The sequence below is a fragment of the Idiotropiscis lumnitzeri genome, chromosome 13, assembly GCF_059441095.1.
Source record: "Idiotropiscis lumnitzeri isolate Australia: NSW breed Sydney's pygmy pipehorse chromosome 13, RoL_Ilum_1.0, whole genome shotgun sequence".
Lineage (NCBI taxonomy): Eukaryota > Metazoa > Chordata > Actinopteri > Syngnathiformes > Syngnathidae > Idiotropiscis > Idiotropiscis lumnitzeri.
In genome coordinates this window covers 3,652,987-3,671,309 of record NC_142403.1, presented here as the reverse complement: position 1 = coordinate 3,671,309, position 18,323 = coordinate 3,652,987, and the positions used below count along the sequence as shown (strand labels likewise).

Below are 18,323 nucleotides of genomic sequence, written 5' to 3'. Positions count from 1 at the left end.
GTTAACGAAGGGCACTACACTCCTATGATTGGCCTCGGTCCAGATATTATTGTACTTTTTCTGACTTTTGTAGCGTTTTTAAAAGACACGTCAGACCTCCATTAAATTCCCTCTTTCGCACGCACCTGCCATCCAGCGAGTCGCGCTCTGCATTCACAAATATCTGAAAAAAAACAACTCAGCGAAACACAAATATCAATACAAGAACAGATAACCCAATTCGTTGCACTTTGTTGAACACTCAACACGTCTGGCTCCCATTTACACAGGTAAACATGGGGAGTTGCTCATTTATGTCATGCAGCAAGCAGCACAAGCAGATGGACACACTCAGCGTGGTGAAATAAAACTAAAGCGGGACAGCATGTCACTGCGGTCTGTGAGACCAAGAGGCAAACAACCCAACCAACTTCTAATAGTGGGCAAAAAGGTGCAACAAGAAAGCGAGGAAGTATCTGGTAAGTGTATTGACCACTCGTAAGACTGTAGTCATCGTCTTTGTGGCGGTGAATAAGCTATAAACCATGTTAACTGATAACTTAACCTAAGATTGACACGGTGAGCACATTTGACACTAGAACTACCGGGGAAATTATTTTAACGGTTCTCAAACTTTGATGTGTTATTATGCTAGTTACATAGATTAACAATGTTTCTGTCATTTATTTTTCTTGTCTCTGCATATACAGGCGGTCCTCGGGTTATGCGGTAGTCAACCGATGCCCGAGTCTCGTCCATCATTTTAGGTTCAGGTAGGCAGGTAAATGCGACCTAGTTATGATTTTTAAAAGAAGAACCAGTGATTTCTACAGTGTGTGTGGTCAGCGCATGCACTCGAGGTTCTGAAGGTCTTGTACAAAATAATATGTGCATGGCATCACATCATAGCTGAAATCTTTATCTGATTGGACCCAAAAACAATTTACCTGCAAACAACTGGGAGCTGCGCGGCCAAGACACATGCAATGAAATGAAGATGAACACTGTTAGAAAGAAATTATTTTAATTTAAGTTGTAAATGTAGCTAACGATTCTGATATTGTTTGGGCCTGCAGAGTAGTTTTGAAGGCTCTGACGGAACACCACTGGTTGCAGATAACGCCATGCCTCAATGTGTCAGCTTTGTTTTGTCTCGTTTGTCAATGTTCTCATTTTTTTGCAACGTAATTAATGCTCAGATTCAGATCAGCGCAGCTGCTGTTTGTGTTTCTCCCAGCAGTCACAACCACCCACATACACACGCACACACACACATAAATAACTACATGCAAATTCCTTTAGTTCTAATGGGAATGTAATGATGTCACCGAAAAAGCATCTCGGGCCTGATGAATAATATGATTGCATCTAAGATTAAGGATAACTCATTTACCTGTGAAAAGGACATCTCCTCCGTCCAATGTGGCATTCTCATCAGTCATTTCCACAATGTTCAGATTCAGAGCCTTCAAGGCACCTTTCATCACCTCTGTCTGGAACAACAAGGACACAAAGCAAAATACATAAATCAGCTACTGTTATCAACAAATCAATGGGAGAGTAATCTAACTGAGACACACTCCAAGAAATTTGTTATCTTCATGGTGAATTTTATACACTTTAGTTAACAATCCGTAAACAGAATGACAAAAAGAACTCTGAAAGCTCTTGCTGGATTACTTAACAGCGGGTTGGTTCCTGTGACACCAGATGCTTGAAACAAATGCTTCTTTTTGCGATGACATCATTGTAATGAGCCACAAAATGATGTCATTTCATAAATATGTTTTACAGATTATAATGTGTTGATTCCAGATAAAACCACATCAAACCTGAACCCAAAATGAATTAGCTTCCCCTTATGTTCTGGGTCATTCTTCTTTTTCTTTCTCTTTAGTATTTGTGGAAAAAAATGACAAGATGTATATAGGGGTATATTTTGACATGCGTTCCTGAGATGGAAAATGAGAAAAGTCAGTGTTTAGCTGTGTGTCCTCTACGTGAACTCAGACCTTGAGGGGAGCAGGTCTTTGTTTGTCTGCTCCATGGCTGATCTGCTCTCCTGCCTGACCGCCCAGTGTGATTTTACTGTCCTGAATTGGGGGGTAGGGGGTCCTACAGGAGTCATTTCCAAGGCCAGGCATGTTAGTGAGAGCATCAGTGTTTCCACAAGCCCTATCTCATTATGACCTCAGCCTGTTCATTGTGCTTCTTGGCCAACACAATGTTTCTGCTTCCACTTATTTATGCAAGGCTACAGCATTAGGTCATTCAGGTAGACTGCCATGCACTTTCCAAATAACAATACAAAAAGTGAATATGCACATGTTTCCATGTAATTACATATCAGACATTTTCGGAAGGGAAGCCAAGACAGCAGTTGGTCTTAGAACATAATCATTCGCTTCCTGGTTTCACTTCATTAAGATATAATGGATATTTTCCAAGACATGGTGTGGCACCAACCACTTAAATTTGTAGTTGTGTTATTCCTTTGGCATTGCATTAACAGTACAGTACACACACCAAAATATCTACTGGTTTACACAAAGGGTTGCGTCACCCAAGAAGCAAGGCATTTCCACTGATAAGCGATAAATGATTTTTAGCCCCCCGTTTTTCCTCATAGTGCTGAGAAAAAGGCTTATATTTCTTGCCCAAAAAGAGAAACAAAATGTCTGATGCTGAATGGCTCTTAGTGTTTAGCATTCATTGGCTTGGCTTTTTCAGACATCTTGCTCAATTCACCACATTGGATTAAACAGTTTACAACTGCTACTTTAATATTTCCTAAGGGGAAAGCTTTGTTTTTGCTCATAGGCCACCACCATTCTCAGACTCGCCTTGTTTATTCCCTCAATTTTTTTGGTGTCTACCACATTACCCTCTCTGGCAGGTTGAGAAATGCTCTAACTGGCACGCCAGGCTGCAAGCTGATTATCTCTCAATGTGAGAAACACCCAATGGCTCAGCCTCCCTGGGTGCCAACTCATTTCGCAGGCCCCTCTTTGTACCCTCTGTAAAACCATTCTATCTCCTTTTGCTTCTTTAAGCTTGGCGAGGCAACGCAAGGTTAGCCTGCACCCTGCTTTAAATGAAAAAGGCCTTTTAGGGCTTTTAAAATTCATTACGGTCTTTTCTGGCCAGTTGGTTTGCAAGACCACATTCCTGTCGTTCCATCTCAGAACAAGGGATACAGAGGTAAAAGAACCAGCCTTTTATTGGGGCTTTTTATGGTCCCTTTCTATACGTTCTTGTTTGCCTGGTACTTGAGGATATCACATTCTGCTAAAAAGGACCGTCTGTCTGTAGAAAACAGTGCATTTGGAAGGCAACAACTGCATTCCCAAGAGTCATCCTAGCTTCGAGAGGAGAGCAAGAAACGTGCCTTTTTTGCAGCAGGTTTCCTGCCGAGATCTTGGGACATTTTTTCTTGTATATTTTCTTTTGAATCTGCTAACAAATGTAACAAACGAACTAACTAACTAACTAACGGACAGGCTGACAAACTGATTGAAGTAAATCAGTTGACTGAAATCTTTCAGTCATAAAAGTAACCTTATAAGCTATTATTTTAAGTATATATTGCGTTGATAAATGTGATTTGGAGGGAAATATGGTTTTAAAATTGGCCCGTGTTCATAATAGTGTCTACTTCCTTGAAATTGAATGAGGAACAGGCTGAAAGCACATGTTTTACCCAGTTTAAGACAAAACACCGAAAGAAAAAGTACAAGTACCCTATCACAAGAACCTAAGTCTGTAATGCCAACCACTCATTGAGTCGTATGCAAAAGCAACTCACCATGGCATGCCTTAGCCTAAACCAAACAAATCCTTGGTGGATGTAGGAACATACCTGTGGTTAACCAAGCCATGACACCCTCCCATCATGCAACACCCCCACCTTGCTTAACAGCATTACATAAATGTTGAGAAGTAGGTCAATATGAAGCCAAGCACAGTTAACAGTTGCAAGACTGGAGACCCTCACACCACATCAACCACAACGACTTGGCAGCCTGCCTCCGTAAATTAGAAATTTCAGCCAAATGCATTGTACTCTCAGACTCCTTTCATTTAGGACTCATGGGACATCAAGATTCCAAAGAGGAATATTCAGCACTATGGTCCTTGGACACATTTCCAAAGAGGAAAGTACCGGTGAGAAAATAGCAAATACTGAAACAGACAGACAGATTTGGTTTATTAAAACGTGATCAGTAGGAACAGAGACTATGTCAGGCTGTCAGCAGAACAACCTCCCAAACAGGCTGGAAAAGGTGTCAAGTTAGCCATTATGCCACGGCATGATGCCAGGAACAACTTGAATATAAAAGCGTACCTAACCTTGATGTTCATATATAATTTGATAACTAAAGTTTATTTTGAAGTTGGCCTTCTTACCGCGTTGGCCACTCATTAATGTCATGAACAATCGTTGCTGTTAGCTTGACTACTTCTTCCTGACAGTGTGCACGTAAACGGGTACTCAATTTAGGGAAATTGTTTTAAGGATTTAAAAAAAAAAAAATAAATTAATACTCGAATTACTGGAGGACCTGTTTCAGCCCTATTTCTGATTAATAAAAATATGTAAATAATAATACAATTACAATAATAATAATGGTTAATTATACATATATATACATACATATATATATATATATATATATATATACATATATATATATATATATATAATATAAATATATATATTAAGGGCCGGGATGATAATTCAATATCAAGAAGATTTATTGTGATCGTCACATGATCGATATCAATAGAAAATGCCTTCGATATAATGTTTGATAGAGAGAAAAAGTGCTTAACGACACAAAGCCACGAGCTCCAGACGTCACTACAGTGGTTTAAACTTGCTACTCAAACAAACAAACTGGCTACTCTTCTAAGACTGCCTATAGGAAAACATACTTTATGTATTTATATGTTGATGGCAGTGAACGGTTGATAAACATGTCCAAGGCAGTGAATGAGTTAGCTATGAAATTATCATCACCAGCAATTGAGAAAATATATATTTTTTAAATTGGTCCATATCAAACATTCATGTTCAAATTAAATCACAGGATCAAATATGCTGCTTATTAAGTGATTATATTTTGTGAGGTGCTCGTATAATCCTGTTCAATTCAATTGTATGGTGTAACATGAGTGCAATAATGTTTTCGGTCAGTTTCCTTTAGAACATTGATTTCATCAATGACCTCATTTATATTGCTCTCAAAAATGGGGTGGGGGAGTATGCAGTATGAATATGTCATCCTGTTGCATTCCATCACACCTCACAAGACCTAATGTCCACCAGTTTCAAAGGAATAACTGTGTTTTCTTACATTTTAGGGAGTCCCTAGGGCAAAAATACTTCAGTAAGAGAAGACAAAGTCGATTAAGAACAAGAATATACACCGGAAGTTGAATGATGAAAAATGATTATCTGGCCTTCAAACAATATGGGGATGGTTGTGCACAGTACTACAGATAGTTGTACACATCAACCTAGTTGTGGAAAAGAAAAAGTGTTGTGTTACTGTCATGTGCTTTTCATGTGCATCTGCCAGCGAGGGTTATTGGAAGCACATATGGTCGTGTTAGAGGACAAAATGAATGGAAAGTGGAATTCCTGACAACTGTCACGAGAAGTTATTTTACCCATAACCGGTCATGATTTCCGAGCGCTGTGGTTAACCACTGATTATTACCCTTACAGAATCAAAACTTGGCACCCTTCTCACATGAACCAGAGACAATTCAATTGAGTCTATGAGAAGGAATTCCCATTGTGTTTGGTTTAGATCAGCCACTTGAGGCCTCACAAAACCAAAGCAAAAATACCCAAAGCTCCCAGATTTTAAAATCATTCCAAAATTCGTGCGGTGCAGTATATACTGTAGGAGAGAATGTCTAACCAAACATGGTTTGAAATAGTGCTTCTTGGAGCAAGACCTTCCGTGTGGAGAGATAAACGTGTTTTGATTTGTTCACTGGAGAAAGTGGAGAGCACCAGGATTCAAGAAAGGAAGGGCAGCATTTGATCAACAGACAGAAAAACAATGTCAAGATTAAGCTCGAGTTGAAGGCTTCCCATTTTGATCACTTTCCTCCCACACAGGGATTCCCTTACATGCGTGTTGTTCTGAGAAAGAGGAACCTAATAGGTTGTGAAGAAAGGAACCCAAGTCGAGTCAGAGAATACAGACCTCACTGGATATGAGAGGCACTGGCAAGGGCTTTTCTTTTCAAACAAAAATCCTTATTCATCTATTATGTGTCCTGTTTGTTGCAAGCTTATATAACTTCCACGTCTAACCACCTTTCAAAGCCTTGGAGCATATTGTGCCAAGATTAAAGAAAATATCTTGATGCCTTTTTATATCAGCATTCTTATCATTGCTCAAATGTTCCAGAGGTGGATTCTCTTTGCTTTGTTCAGAATACTAAAAACAGCCTGGAGTGCGTGCCACTGAAAAAAAAAACAAAAAAAAAACACCATCATACCACATGGTTACGCCCACTTCTTTTTAAAAGAATGTGATGGATGGGTCCCAAAGTGGAAAAAAGAAAAAAGCATGAGGGTTTGCCCAGGAAAGACTAGACTAAATGCCTATTATGAGGGATTTCCCAAAACAGCCCTGTAACGTGAGATGCAAGCAAGGGTCTGAAGTGGAAAACTAAGAAAAGGACGATGTGTTCTAATCTTGAAAGGGGAAAAAAACAATGGGCCAAAAGATTTCCCAAATATTGGCAATTATGTGCTTTTCCAGACAGTTGTTTTCCGTCATTGCATGAAGCAAGCGGTCAGATGCTAACCAGCCGGGACAGATCTGGTCATCTGCCTGACAAAACCATGTGATCTACAGTAGCCATCCATTTATCGAGCTCGCCATCATTTATTGCAAAATGTGGCAGTCTTTCACCTTCTACAGTGTCACAAGGTGGTGTCTTGTGACTCGTCTTTATCAGCAGATGTTCGATGAAGGTGTGACCCACCTGTCAGAATCACGCCCTCCGCTGTCTGTTCGGCGCCTCCAGGATGACACTCCAGGTGTCAGAGAACATATATGCTTCCCCATCCCTGTTGGTGGTCCTGGGGTCTCGCTTCCTGATTTTAATGGCCTCCCTGATCCAGCAATGATGTGTTGTCTACGGCGCGGATGACTGGCCTTTCTTTTGTGATTGTCTCTTTTGCAGTGATTGGTGACGGCTGACTCGTGGGGCTCCTGTTGTGTCTTTTCTATTAATGCGATTGTTCATCTGGTTGGTCTCTCCTTCTCGCATTAATTTTTATGTTCTTTTTTTCTTGTAGTGAAATTCCTCCTTGTCTCCCCGATGTATGTTTTATTGCATGATCGGCATTGTATTTTGTATGTGGTATTGCAGATGTTTTGCATTTTTTTCAGTGCATGTGTGTGTTTTTCCTCCTGTACGCTGTCTTCCGAGTCTGTGACTATTGTTGCGTGTTAGTGTAGTGTTTTAATAATTGACGTTTTGTGGATCACAGGGTGTCCGGATGTCTAGAGGAGGTATTGGTGGGTTTGTCTGGGTTTCCGGTGTACTATTATTTTAATGTTTCTGTTGTCAGTGTGTTGTACGTCTAGGTCCAGAAAGGCTTTATGGATTTATTTCTTCTTTGTGGGTGACTGTCACTGTAACATGTTAGGTAAATAACAACCCAATAGTCTGTCTGTGAGAAAAAAACCAACAAGTTCAAGTAGAAATAAGACACAGGATAAACTTTATTCAGTAATTTATAAATCAATCCGCTTTCAAGGATTTAATAAATAAACTTTAAGAGGCAGCCAGTTTGGCTTAGAAAGAATGATGGCACTGTCCAATGCTAGACTTTTGCCTGAAATTCGGTAATGTTTTCAGGAAAGTCCATCTCTCAATCAATTCAGTAAACTTCCCTCTACAGCCAGCCAAAGATTATACGCAGAGACTGGTAAACGGTGGTCAATCAAGAGCTTATTCTGAACGTGACACAAAATAAAACATGTTGCCAACATCACAATAATCCATGCAGTGTGTTTACCCACAGTTTATAAGAAGAGCAGTAAGATTATTTTCTGTAGTAGATTTACCCAAAATATTACGCTAAATATAATGAATCTTTGAACCAAATGTGAGACAGGACAGACACATCTGACACATGTGCTCTGTCTAAAGGTCACCATACTGCCTTATCCATTTGGGACCTAATAGTGACTACTCTTGGGGATTAGTCGACTAGCAAAATAATCGTTTGTGACAGCCCTATCTGTTGCCACAGGTGCCCTTGGGGAGTCTGACGGAACCATGGCTGCCAGTTTCTGCCTACGGCCCCTTTGAGAACCAACAAACATTCACACCCAGCCGTACGCCAGTGTGAGTGACAATGGAGGCAAAGTGGGTGAAGAATGTTGCAGAAGTACACAAGGACATATGACTCTGACAGAGAAGGATTCACCCAGCCAACATTTACTTACAACAGTTACTGCATGACCCGCTCTACCTCCTGAGCCAAGGCTGCCCGGTAGGTCAAATATAGTGAGTTCATCACTACTTCACTATAAAAAGTAACTTTTGTTTCAGAAAGAAATCAATTAGCAGAATTAATTCAACAAGTACAGAGTTCTTAGAATTTGGAGCTAGTTTAAAGTAAACACAATCTATTTTCCTTCACCTTATGATAACTTTGCCAGTAGTTAGTTAATTCCAACGTTGTCTTTGAAGCTCTAAATGTAACCCATATGTGTGTCTATGATGGCCTCCTCTGCCGTGCGCTGGGCTCACAAGGCCACAGAGCACCCCTGAGCTTCCACTCAATAACATTACCACTGCTGCAGTGAAACGAGACAGACCGTAATGGAAACAACCCATTTTCCAGACACTTGAGGGAATAGCAAACATCTCTGCCTGATCCCTATAAAAGAGAGAAGAAATCAAGAGTACCAACCCTGATCTCCCACCCACTCAGTTTGTCTGGACAATTGAAAGTCTCCCCTCCCCCAAAAAAAAATAAATGGTTCGCTTATTCAATAATTAAAATACATACATATCTAAAATGAATTTTAGCTGCTACTGCAAGAAATGTTTTGACTGCATCAACACTGACCCTGATTATTTTTAATCAAATAATTCAAGCAGGTTTTCATTATTCGACTTAAGTATGAAGACAGACCATCCACAGATCATTTTGTGTGTGTTTTCTTTTCAACATACCAGTTATTGTATAATCCAACAGTTGACTGACAGACTGTAAGTAAGGACCTTGTAAAGAATGTTGCCATAATTAAACACACTTGTGTAACTGTCAGGCGCGGGGAATGATACATTTGTCTAACCATTGTGAAGGGCACTGATTAGGCTGTCATTTTTGAATCCCCCTTGCTTACACTTGGCATACTACACAGAGAAGGTGATTACACAACCAGACATCAGTCACTGGCCTTTTCAAATCTGAAGGAATTCTGGATTTATGAAACTTACAGGGAAAAATTAGTCGTCTGATTTTGATAAAGGTATTAGGTTACCTGTTGTTGGCAAAAATAAATAAAAGTCTAATTCGGCCAGTTTGGATGGGACAAAATGAAGACATTTCTGCAATGAAGGCAACCACCAAAGAGATGCAGCCATACTAAGAGTTACTGGAATTGTCAGCCTTGAAAGTTAGCAGTCTTACATTCCCTTGGTTATTATCTCATTTCAAATTCTAATTTCCACCACCACTTTATTTTAAATTAGCCATCCATTTTTTAACCACTTAATTGGTTTTGTACAGTGGCCGAGAAAGGTCCCAACAATTGCAAACACCTCAAGACAACAACACTGAACCTCGGCATAACTGCAAAAGCCACAACACAACAGGATTGAACTACAGCACTATTGCAAAAGCCACAATACAAGAAACCGAACCCCCTACAGGATGGGAACAGATGTAAAGCTGTAAAAGTAATAAAAATAACGCTCTTGTTTTATTGTTGGAGCTTGTGTCACTGTAGCAATGTCAAAAATTATTTATGCTGCGTTGTTCCAATTATTTATTTAGGATATTTCCCTGGCTTGTCCCGTGCGTACGACGGGTTTGACTTGTGCGAGAGGACAGCTGTCACTTGCCAGTCACGTGTTGGACATTGCTAATGTTGCGTTAATATTAACATAAAAGAAGACCAAGGGGTTTATTTGCGGTTTTGATAAGCAAAGTTGGAAAAATAAATCATTTATCTACACTGTGCTTTTCAAAGTATTGCAGCGTTTTAAAAAGACACAACGTCAGACGTGTGTTTAGTCATCTCCTTTCATATCGTTACAGCATGGTTGAATAACCCAATCTGACATCATTACACATGGATCTCTGTCTCTTCTCTAGCCGCTTCTTTCCTTGTCGCACACTCCTCACGTCCAATTTGTTACAGTATTGTTAATATTGTGTGAATAATATCTTGTGGACGTAACGTTCAACATTAGTATTCCAGCTTTACGTCTTTTCCCATCCCTTGGGAGTTTAGGTCACTTCCATTGTGGTTTTGCAATAGCGTTGTCGTTCAATGTTGTTGTGTTGTAGCTTTTGCAGTCATGCCAAGGTTCAGTGTTGTCGTCTCGTGGAGTTTGTAATTGCTGTTACATTTCATATATTTCTCTTATTAGTCATCTATGCATTGATATTTTGAAACATTTCCTGAATGGAATCCCATTGCCTCTTATTCATGAGTGAACCAATTACTGTATAGGGATTGTTACATGGGGCTGGGGCCCACCTGTGTCTTAAATCAGTTGCAAGGCTTACAAAAGGTATTATTTCATCGAATTAGATTTACCACACTTGCCCTATTTTACCTTTAAGAACACAGCCTATATTTCACCGGTGACATGCAGACTTGTGAAGTTGTTCACCTTGAATGGCAATTTCAGACGGTGTAAGCATATCTTTAGTAATCAACTTGAATACACACAATGGTTTAGGGTTAAATAAGGATATATTTAACAATAATTGAGTACTATACGTTCATTTCATACCAAAGAAAGAGTATGTTGGAGCTTGTCCAAAAAATGGAACACAAAAAGGAAAAAAAGCATGCAAGCACAACCCATCTTCAAGTTCAGCTCTCGAGTGGATGACATTACAACCTCGCTCATTTCAATCAACCACCTCCCATCTGATAACATATAGTGCTGCTCAAAGTACTTAAACCTCTTCATTCCTGACATTCTCTGGATTCTGAATGGTGTGACCTCATTGAGTGAGGGATGCGGTAGGAAAATATCCTCCGGCATTGCCTTTGCTTCGACATGGAAACTTAAGCTTGCAAAGAATGAATGACTATGTGCAAACTTGACTGTGGCTGTACTTGCGAGCGAAAACAACAAGTTTCCCATGCGAGAATGTTTTCACTCCACTGTGCAGATGGCTCAGGAGTGCAAATTCCAGATCCAAGTGTGAGTGAGTGTATGGTTCATGACTGTCTCACCTGAGTGAAATGTTTTTATGTATATGCTCACTGATTCTGCACCTTGTCCAAACAGATTCAAACTTCCGGAAAAGCCTGCGCCAGGGAGAACTTGATAACCCTGAAAGCTTAAAAAAAATAAAATAAAAGAGCTCTATACCTGAAGTTGCATTGAAGCACAAGTCGTGTCCGGTCTGCTAATGCAGCGATCTACTAAAACGTGTCAGCTGGCAGAATTTGAAAGTGGCGGATTTAATCAGTCATTACTTTGTACGACATGGCTACGATGGAATCCAAGCTTAGAATAAAAGCGTACATGTAAAAAAATCCCGATTGTTACAATCATGATGTATTGAATATCTTTTATAGATTTGGATATTTACTGACTGCATGGTTATCTAAGTAAATAAAGCAAGCAGGGATTGGTGAACATCTTACATTCTCGCGCTTTCCCACTTGCAGGAGTGAAAAGACCTAAAATTGCTCGCTGACAAAAGCAAGTAGATAAGAAGTTTTAAACATCCAACCATTATCTGTACCGCTTCTCCTCACAAGGGTCGCGGGGGGTGCTGGAGCCTATTCCAGCTATCTTCAGGCAGTAGGCGGGGGACACCCTGAACAGGTTGCCAGCCAATCGCAGGGCACACAGAGACAAACAACCATCCGCGCTCACATTCATACCTAGGGGCAATTTAGAGTGTCCAATCAACCTGCCATGCATGTCTTTGGAATGTGGGAGGAAACCGGAGTACCCGGAGAAAACCCACACAGGCACGGGGAGAAAATGCAAACTCCACACAGGAAGGCCGGAATCGAACCTACAACCTCTGCATTGTGAGGCTATCGTGCTAATCAGCCATCCACCGTGCCTTTCACCCGAAGTCAGCTGGGATAGGCTCCAGCGCTCCCCTGTGACCCTGCTCAGGATAAGCAGTGTCCCATCAATGATGATTTCTAGAACAGGCCGGTAAGAAACAGGACCTCTTGATGGCCATGAGCACTACATTGATGATCCCGGTGCGAATCTATCCTCTCTGTTCCTGAGTCTGACTCACAGGCAAAAACCTTTAAAATAATAGACATCAGTTTCGCTGACCATCCAAAGAATCTCAGTTTTATCCTGACATTTGTTTGAAGTTGTAATATAGTCACCACATAAGGTCTTCCATTCATCCTTAAATCCAGCAGGGTATAGGTAAGTGCCAAACCTAAAGTAAGACTACGTTACGCATGAAGTGATTTATGAAGCAAAAAGTGAGTACCGTTTAAAAAAAGTGGTCACCTGAAGAAGGACAGTTGCAATAAATGTAATATCATGGGTTGGGCTTGTCTGGCATCTGGGATGGGCTCACAAAATTTTCAACGATAAAATGACGGCAGAAAAATCAACTCAGGAGAAGCATTGTTCACCAATTTAAAGATGCAAACACAATGATTTGGGGAGCTTTTAACCTGCAGCAAGAGAAGAGGAAAGAAGTGTACGGTTTTAGACTGACCAAATAAACCTCCAAACTTAAACCCTATAGAGCAAATCAAATAGCTGAAAATGGCTGCAGAGAAAGAAACACTGGAATACCGTCGTAATAATAATAATAATGCAAACGAAATTATTTTAGTGGGTCATGCGCTTAATGCAGTTATTGTTATAGTTAAAAGCCTACATATAAGAGTTGAAACTCAAACGTCTTTGGGTGGTAAAACTAAAGGAATTGGCCCCCACTCTCCAGTCCTTTTTGAGGTGGGTGTACAGGCTCTATAGACTTTAATAGATGGGTGTTTATTCCTTACATTAACACTAACCTCGTTTATATTATGCAGTGAATTTGTCAATGTCAAGAGATTCAAAGAAAGAAAAAGTAGGTTAAGAATGTCAGATGGGTGTGGGGTCTATAAATGCCAATGGTCATGCTGCTAATGCATGTCACAGTCCTTACCATGAAAAGCAATTATATGGGTCTTTGCTTTATGGAATGTTCTTACAAAGCAAGGCGATCAATTAGCACTGGTAATCAAGCACTTTCTGTGTGAGTGTGTGTGTGCGTGCGTGTAGGTGAGTGTGTGTAGTTGTCGGCTTCTCACTGTAGCACATAATTGCTGCCTGGTGATAAAGAGAGGAGAATGGGCTATTGTGATTCCTGTGAGTGGTCATTTCTGCAGGGGTCTATTAAATGACTGAGGGTGGACATGATCACATAGCTGGGAGCTCAGGTGCACACAAAATCAACACACACAGACTAGCACATGCTTATCACACAACAATGCGCACATTCTTTGATATGGGTATATTTTCATTGTATCTGCATTGAAGCAAAGCATAAATGTGGAGCCATCAGGCGTGATGGGGAAAAATGGGGAAAAGGTTTACCCTAATAACCAGACATTGAAAACATTAACATTGCTGAGCTACTTCCCCAAACCAAGGTGGAAAAACATAAGCACAGATGGCTGCCTTTTTACATAATGCAAGGACCCGGTCGGTCAGGATGACAGGATGCTTATGTGGAAGTTCTGAAAACAAAGTGGAGGATGCATGTGTGACGCTTTCCCCAGACACAAATACCAAACATTTGGATGGGAAACAGCAAAGGGAAGCCAATCAAACTGACTGGCCATTTTACCTTCTAAGGGTTTAACTACTTTGGCGTTCAGGTTTTGTGCATTTGAGTGTTTAGGTATTGTGAAGGAACAAGTGTCTGGAGAATATTTTGCACAATCAGCCGGTGAGATTTTGCGATTATGCAGCGATGGCAACATCAGAAGTGGATCAGGAAAGCTTAAGTCATATTAAAAGAAAGCTCCTGGGGTACCTCTTGAGCGAACATCATTCCATTCCACTGGTCCATGCCAGAAACACACACAAACACAGTGAACTTCCTGGTGGTAGGTCTGATCTGGAACATTTTTGTAATTCTTGTTGCCTCTGCTCTAATACTGCTGTTCTCCTGAAGGCACTGAAGAGTATGCGCCGTGAAGGCAGGATTACTACATCAATACGGGAAGAACATTTTTGGACCAAGCACTTTGAACTTTTTCCCCCCTCAAGTGTCAAATATTGGGCGGCACGTGGCCGACTCGTTAGCACGATGGCCTCACAGTGAGAGACAGCATCGGGCGTGGGTTCGATCCCGGCTACGGCCATCCTGTGTGGAGTTTGCATGTTCTCCTCGTGCTTGCGTGGGTTTCCTCCGGGTACTCCGGTTTCCTCCCACATTCCAAAAACATGCATGGCAGGCCGATTGAACGCTCTAAATTGCCCCTAGGTATGAGTGTGAGTGCGGATGGTTGTTCGTCTTTGTGTGCCCTGCAATTGGCTGGCAACCAGTTCAGGGTGTCCCCCGCCTACTGCCCAAAGATAGCTGGGATAGACTCCAGCACCCCCCGCAACCCTAGTGAGGAGAAGCGGTACAGAAGATGGATGGATGGAAGTGTCAAATATTGCGTAATGTACATATTGGAGGGTAAATTTCGTAGAGTATATTTTACTCTGCGACTGGTAAGCACCGTGTGGGACACAGTACAGAGGTTTGATTCCGGGTTCCGGTCTTTCTATGTGGAGTTTGCATGTTCTTCCCGTGGCTGCGTGGGTTTTCTCTGGGTACTCCGGTTTCCGCCCACATTCCAAAGACATGCATGATACGTTGATTGGACATTTTATTTTGGCCCTCGGTCTGAGTGTGAGCGCGGATCGTTGTTCGTCTTTGTGGGCCCTGCAATTGGCTGGCAACCAGGCCAGAGTGTACCCCGACTATAGACTATATTTGGTCCCAGGAAATAGAGTAAAATTCGAGAGTAAAATAAAATGATAAAATTCACTCTGAGAATTTTACACTGAATATTTTGTTCTCAAAATGTACTCTGTTTACTGTGACCAAATAGTCCACACTGGACTGGTTGTCAGTCTTTTTAGAGCAAAATATACTCTATGAAATTTACTGTGTAGCACCATTGTGTGTGCATGTGACGATGCTTTCGATAGGTGTATGGCTGGCTGACTTGTATGTCAATCAAGTGACAAAGTTCATAACGAATAATGAAGATGACAGGGTCTACTTCGATTATTTTGGTTTCTTTTTTTTTTTAACTAATTCGCTGCTGTTAACAGGGCGCTCTTGTATTAAGTATATCAACAGTATAAAACTGGGAGGGATGAAAGTGAACAAGATAATGCTATGGGTTGGAGCCACACTCCCTTGGCAAGCAACTGGTTCATCAAAATCGATGCAATGAGCACCGCTGACCTAGACACAAAGTTGGAAAATCTTCACATTTGTGGTTCAACAGAATAAAAAGATACAGAAAATGTAATGACACTCAGAAGCACCAAATATATCAAACCATAGAAAGAGAGATGTGGTCAACGTTAGCTAAACACCAAATTAAAACTAGCTCAGAGTACTTTTCTTCAATGGACACACTAAACATGTCTTTGGGAGGATTTGGAATGAGAGGATTTCTAACATCATAAAAAGCAATACATAACTTAACATACAGCAATAACCTAAAATGTTTTCTAGATGAAATAACTTCAAGTAAACCTACTGACTGCCACTTACGGCATCTTGCAAATATTGAAAGAAATGGATTGCTGATTGATGCTCAGGCTCTGGAATAAAACATGACACACACTGGCACAAGGCCACAGAATGCACCCTTATAGTCAAGAGGACATCTGCAGTTTGACAATACACACTCCAACAGCCATTCAAATAGTCAGACATGCATCCACGTGCATTTACTCCGGCTCAGTCAGACCCCAACTACGTAATCAGCAACTGTTGAGTGCACACGAATAAGTATGCCGACTTTGTGCACGCACTGATAAGAGTAATGACTCATTTCACAGTCATAGATCAGGGTCATGCACGATGGGCAAGAGAGCTTAAGAAAAGATGAAGAGTATCAGCTATGTTTGGCTCGCTGCTGAGGGCATGTTGTCACTGGTCTTAACAGTCGTTCCATGCATGGTGTGAAACTCTTGATGCACATTTTCTCTCCATGAGAGAAAGAAAACAATATTAACTTTAGGCATTTGTGATAAATGACAGTAAGAGATGAGAAGGAGAATGTTAGAAGCTGCTCACCCAGGGAAGTTAAATGCTACACTAATGGAAATAAATCACTGAAAAAAGTCATACTTAATCAAAGGATTACTATAACAATCAGGAAACAGGAAAGAAAATGTTGGAACTTACATCACATATTCGGAATGGGCGATATTGTTGAAAAATTTATTATTATATAAGTATTCAATTGATTGAATAATTATTTCTTTATTTGTTGACTATTCAAAGTAATGACCTGGAAAAAAAAGTCAAAAAAAGAAACGGGTCAATAGAGATGAGAAAAATACAGTTTTATGCAAAATATTTTGGCAACAATTGTACTGAATGTCTCTTCACATCAAGCAGGAAAATTAATACAGTGAGATGTCTAACAAATTATTTCAACATATGTGCAACTGCCAACCGAAATTTGAAATACAGCAAAACCGGTGTCTAAAGCTTGCCCACTCATGAAATTAGTGAACTGTTTTGATGATGGTGAGGATTATGAACTCTATGAACAGCAAGAGAATTAAATAATCATGTTTGCCCCATCTCTCGTTTTTCATTAAATCCTCTTGTGCATTCCGTTTCTGGATGAAGCTGAGATTAAAAGCACGCGGTCAAACGGGTTCAGCGCAGGATATCTGTGACTAATCCTGATCCGGTTGGTTCGATTGCATTCATTCCATCAGTGTCACCATCGTCAGGACAACTCCCTCTAGATTAATCGAGGAAACTGATGGACAATTGCGTAACGGAGTGAGGTATGAAAAGAAAACTGGGAATAGATTGACACGATATTAGGGGATGCAAAAGAAAGAGGAAATGGATCAAAAATACTGAAAGGAGATGAATTACTTTGGAATGTTTTTCAGATGACCAAGAAATAATCAGCGACATAACGGAGGATGCAGTTTTGCTCCAACTTACTGGACGGAGCATTGCCAGCTACATCTTTTTGCTATAAGCAGTGGAAATCAAGACCAAATGTTGTCTTGCACAAAGTCAGCCCAGAGGAAAAAGATCTGACTTGAGAGATCATTGCCAAAGCTTTCCAAATCCCTTACAATTTGTTATGAATTCTGGCCCAATCTTCTCAGGAGTTTCCCCAAAGATGTCAGTCGGTGGCTCCCTTGTTATCACCCTCTGATGTCATGGACCCAATCTGAGAGGATTACACAGATTGTAGGAGAGGTTCCCTTGGGCACGGTTGTCAAACTTCATTCCTCAGGGCTCCTGTAGAGCTTGCTGATGAGCCGTTCATTTGAATTAGGTGTGTTGGAGGTGGAAAACATCTAAAACATGCAGGATGTATTTTTTTTTCATATGCGCTGTTTATATTTGGACTGATGAGATGAAAGTTGAACTTTTGGGAAGACAAGTCCCTTTGGAATAAACGTAAAAGAATTCAGAAAAAGAACACCATTCAAAAAGTCAAACATGGTGTTGGGCTGCTTTGCTAATTCAGGATCCGGACAACTTGTTTTGATTGATGCAACCATCAATTCTGCTTCTTACCAGACAATCCTGTGGGACAATGTTCAACCATTAGCTTGTGACCTCAAGCTGGAGCACACCTGAGGTCGGCAGCAGCACAACGATACAAATAGGGGCAGCAGGTCAATTTGAGGTATTACTTTAAAAACTATAAATATGCTTATTGTGGTTGTAGCAAGGATATCATTTGCATGACATAACACGGAGAGTTGTACCTAATATTTTGACCCCATTCAACCAATAGAGTAGTGAAGGCATCTACTTGAAGAGAAAGATGAATACTTTTTTCATAGCACTGTAGGTGTGCTGATCCTAATTTGTAATGTTTGGCATTAGCAGAGCTCTGCCCTCTGCT

At 40.6% G+C, this 18,323-nt stretch overlaps 1 protein-coding gene across 1 annotated transcript in view; it reads right to left on the bottom strand.

Annotated features, from left to right (window-relative positions):
• ddah1 (dimethylarginine dimethylaminohydrolase 1) overlaps positions 1 to 18,323 on the bottom strand; it is a 74,070-nt gene that overhangs the window by 21,197 nt on the left and 34,550 nt on the right. The window contains exon 2 of the mRNA XM_088313532.1: positions 1,373 to 1,472. Coding sequence (XP_088169658.1) covers positions 1,373 to 1,472 — 100 coding nt within the window. The remainder of the gene's footprint in view (positions 1 to 1,372; positions 1,473 to 18,323) is intronic.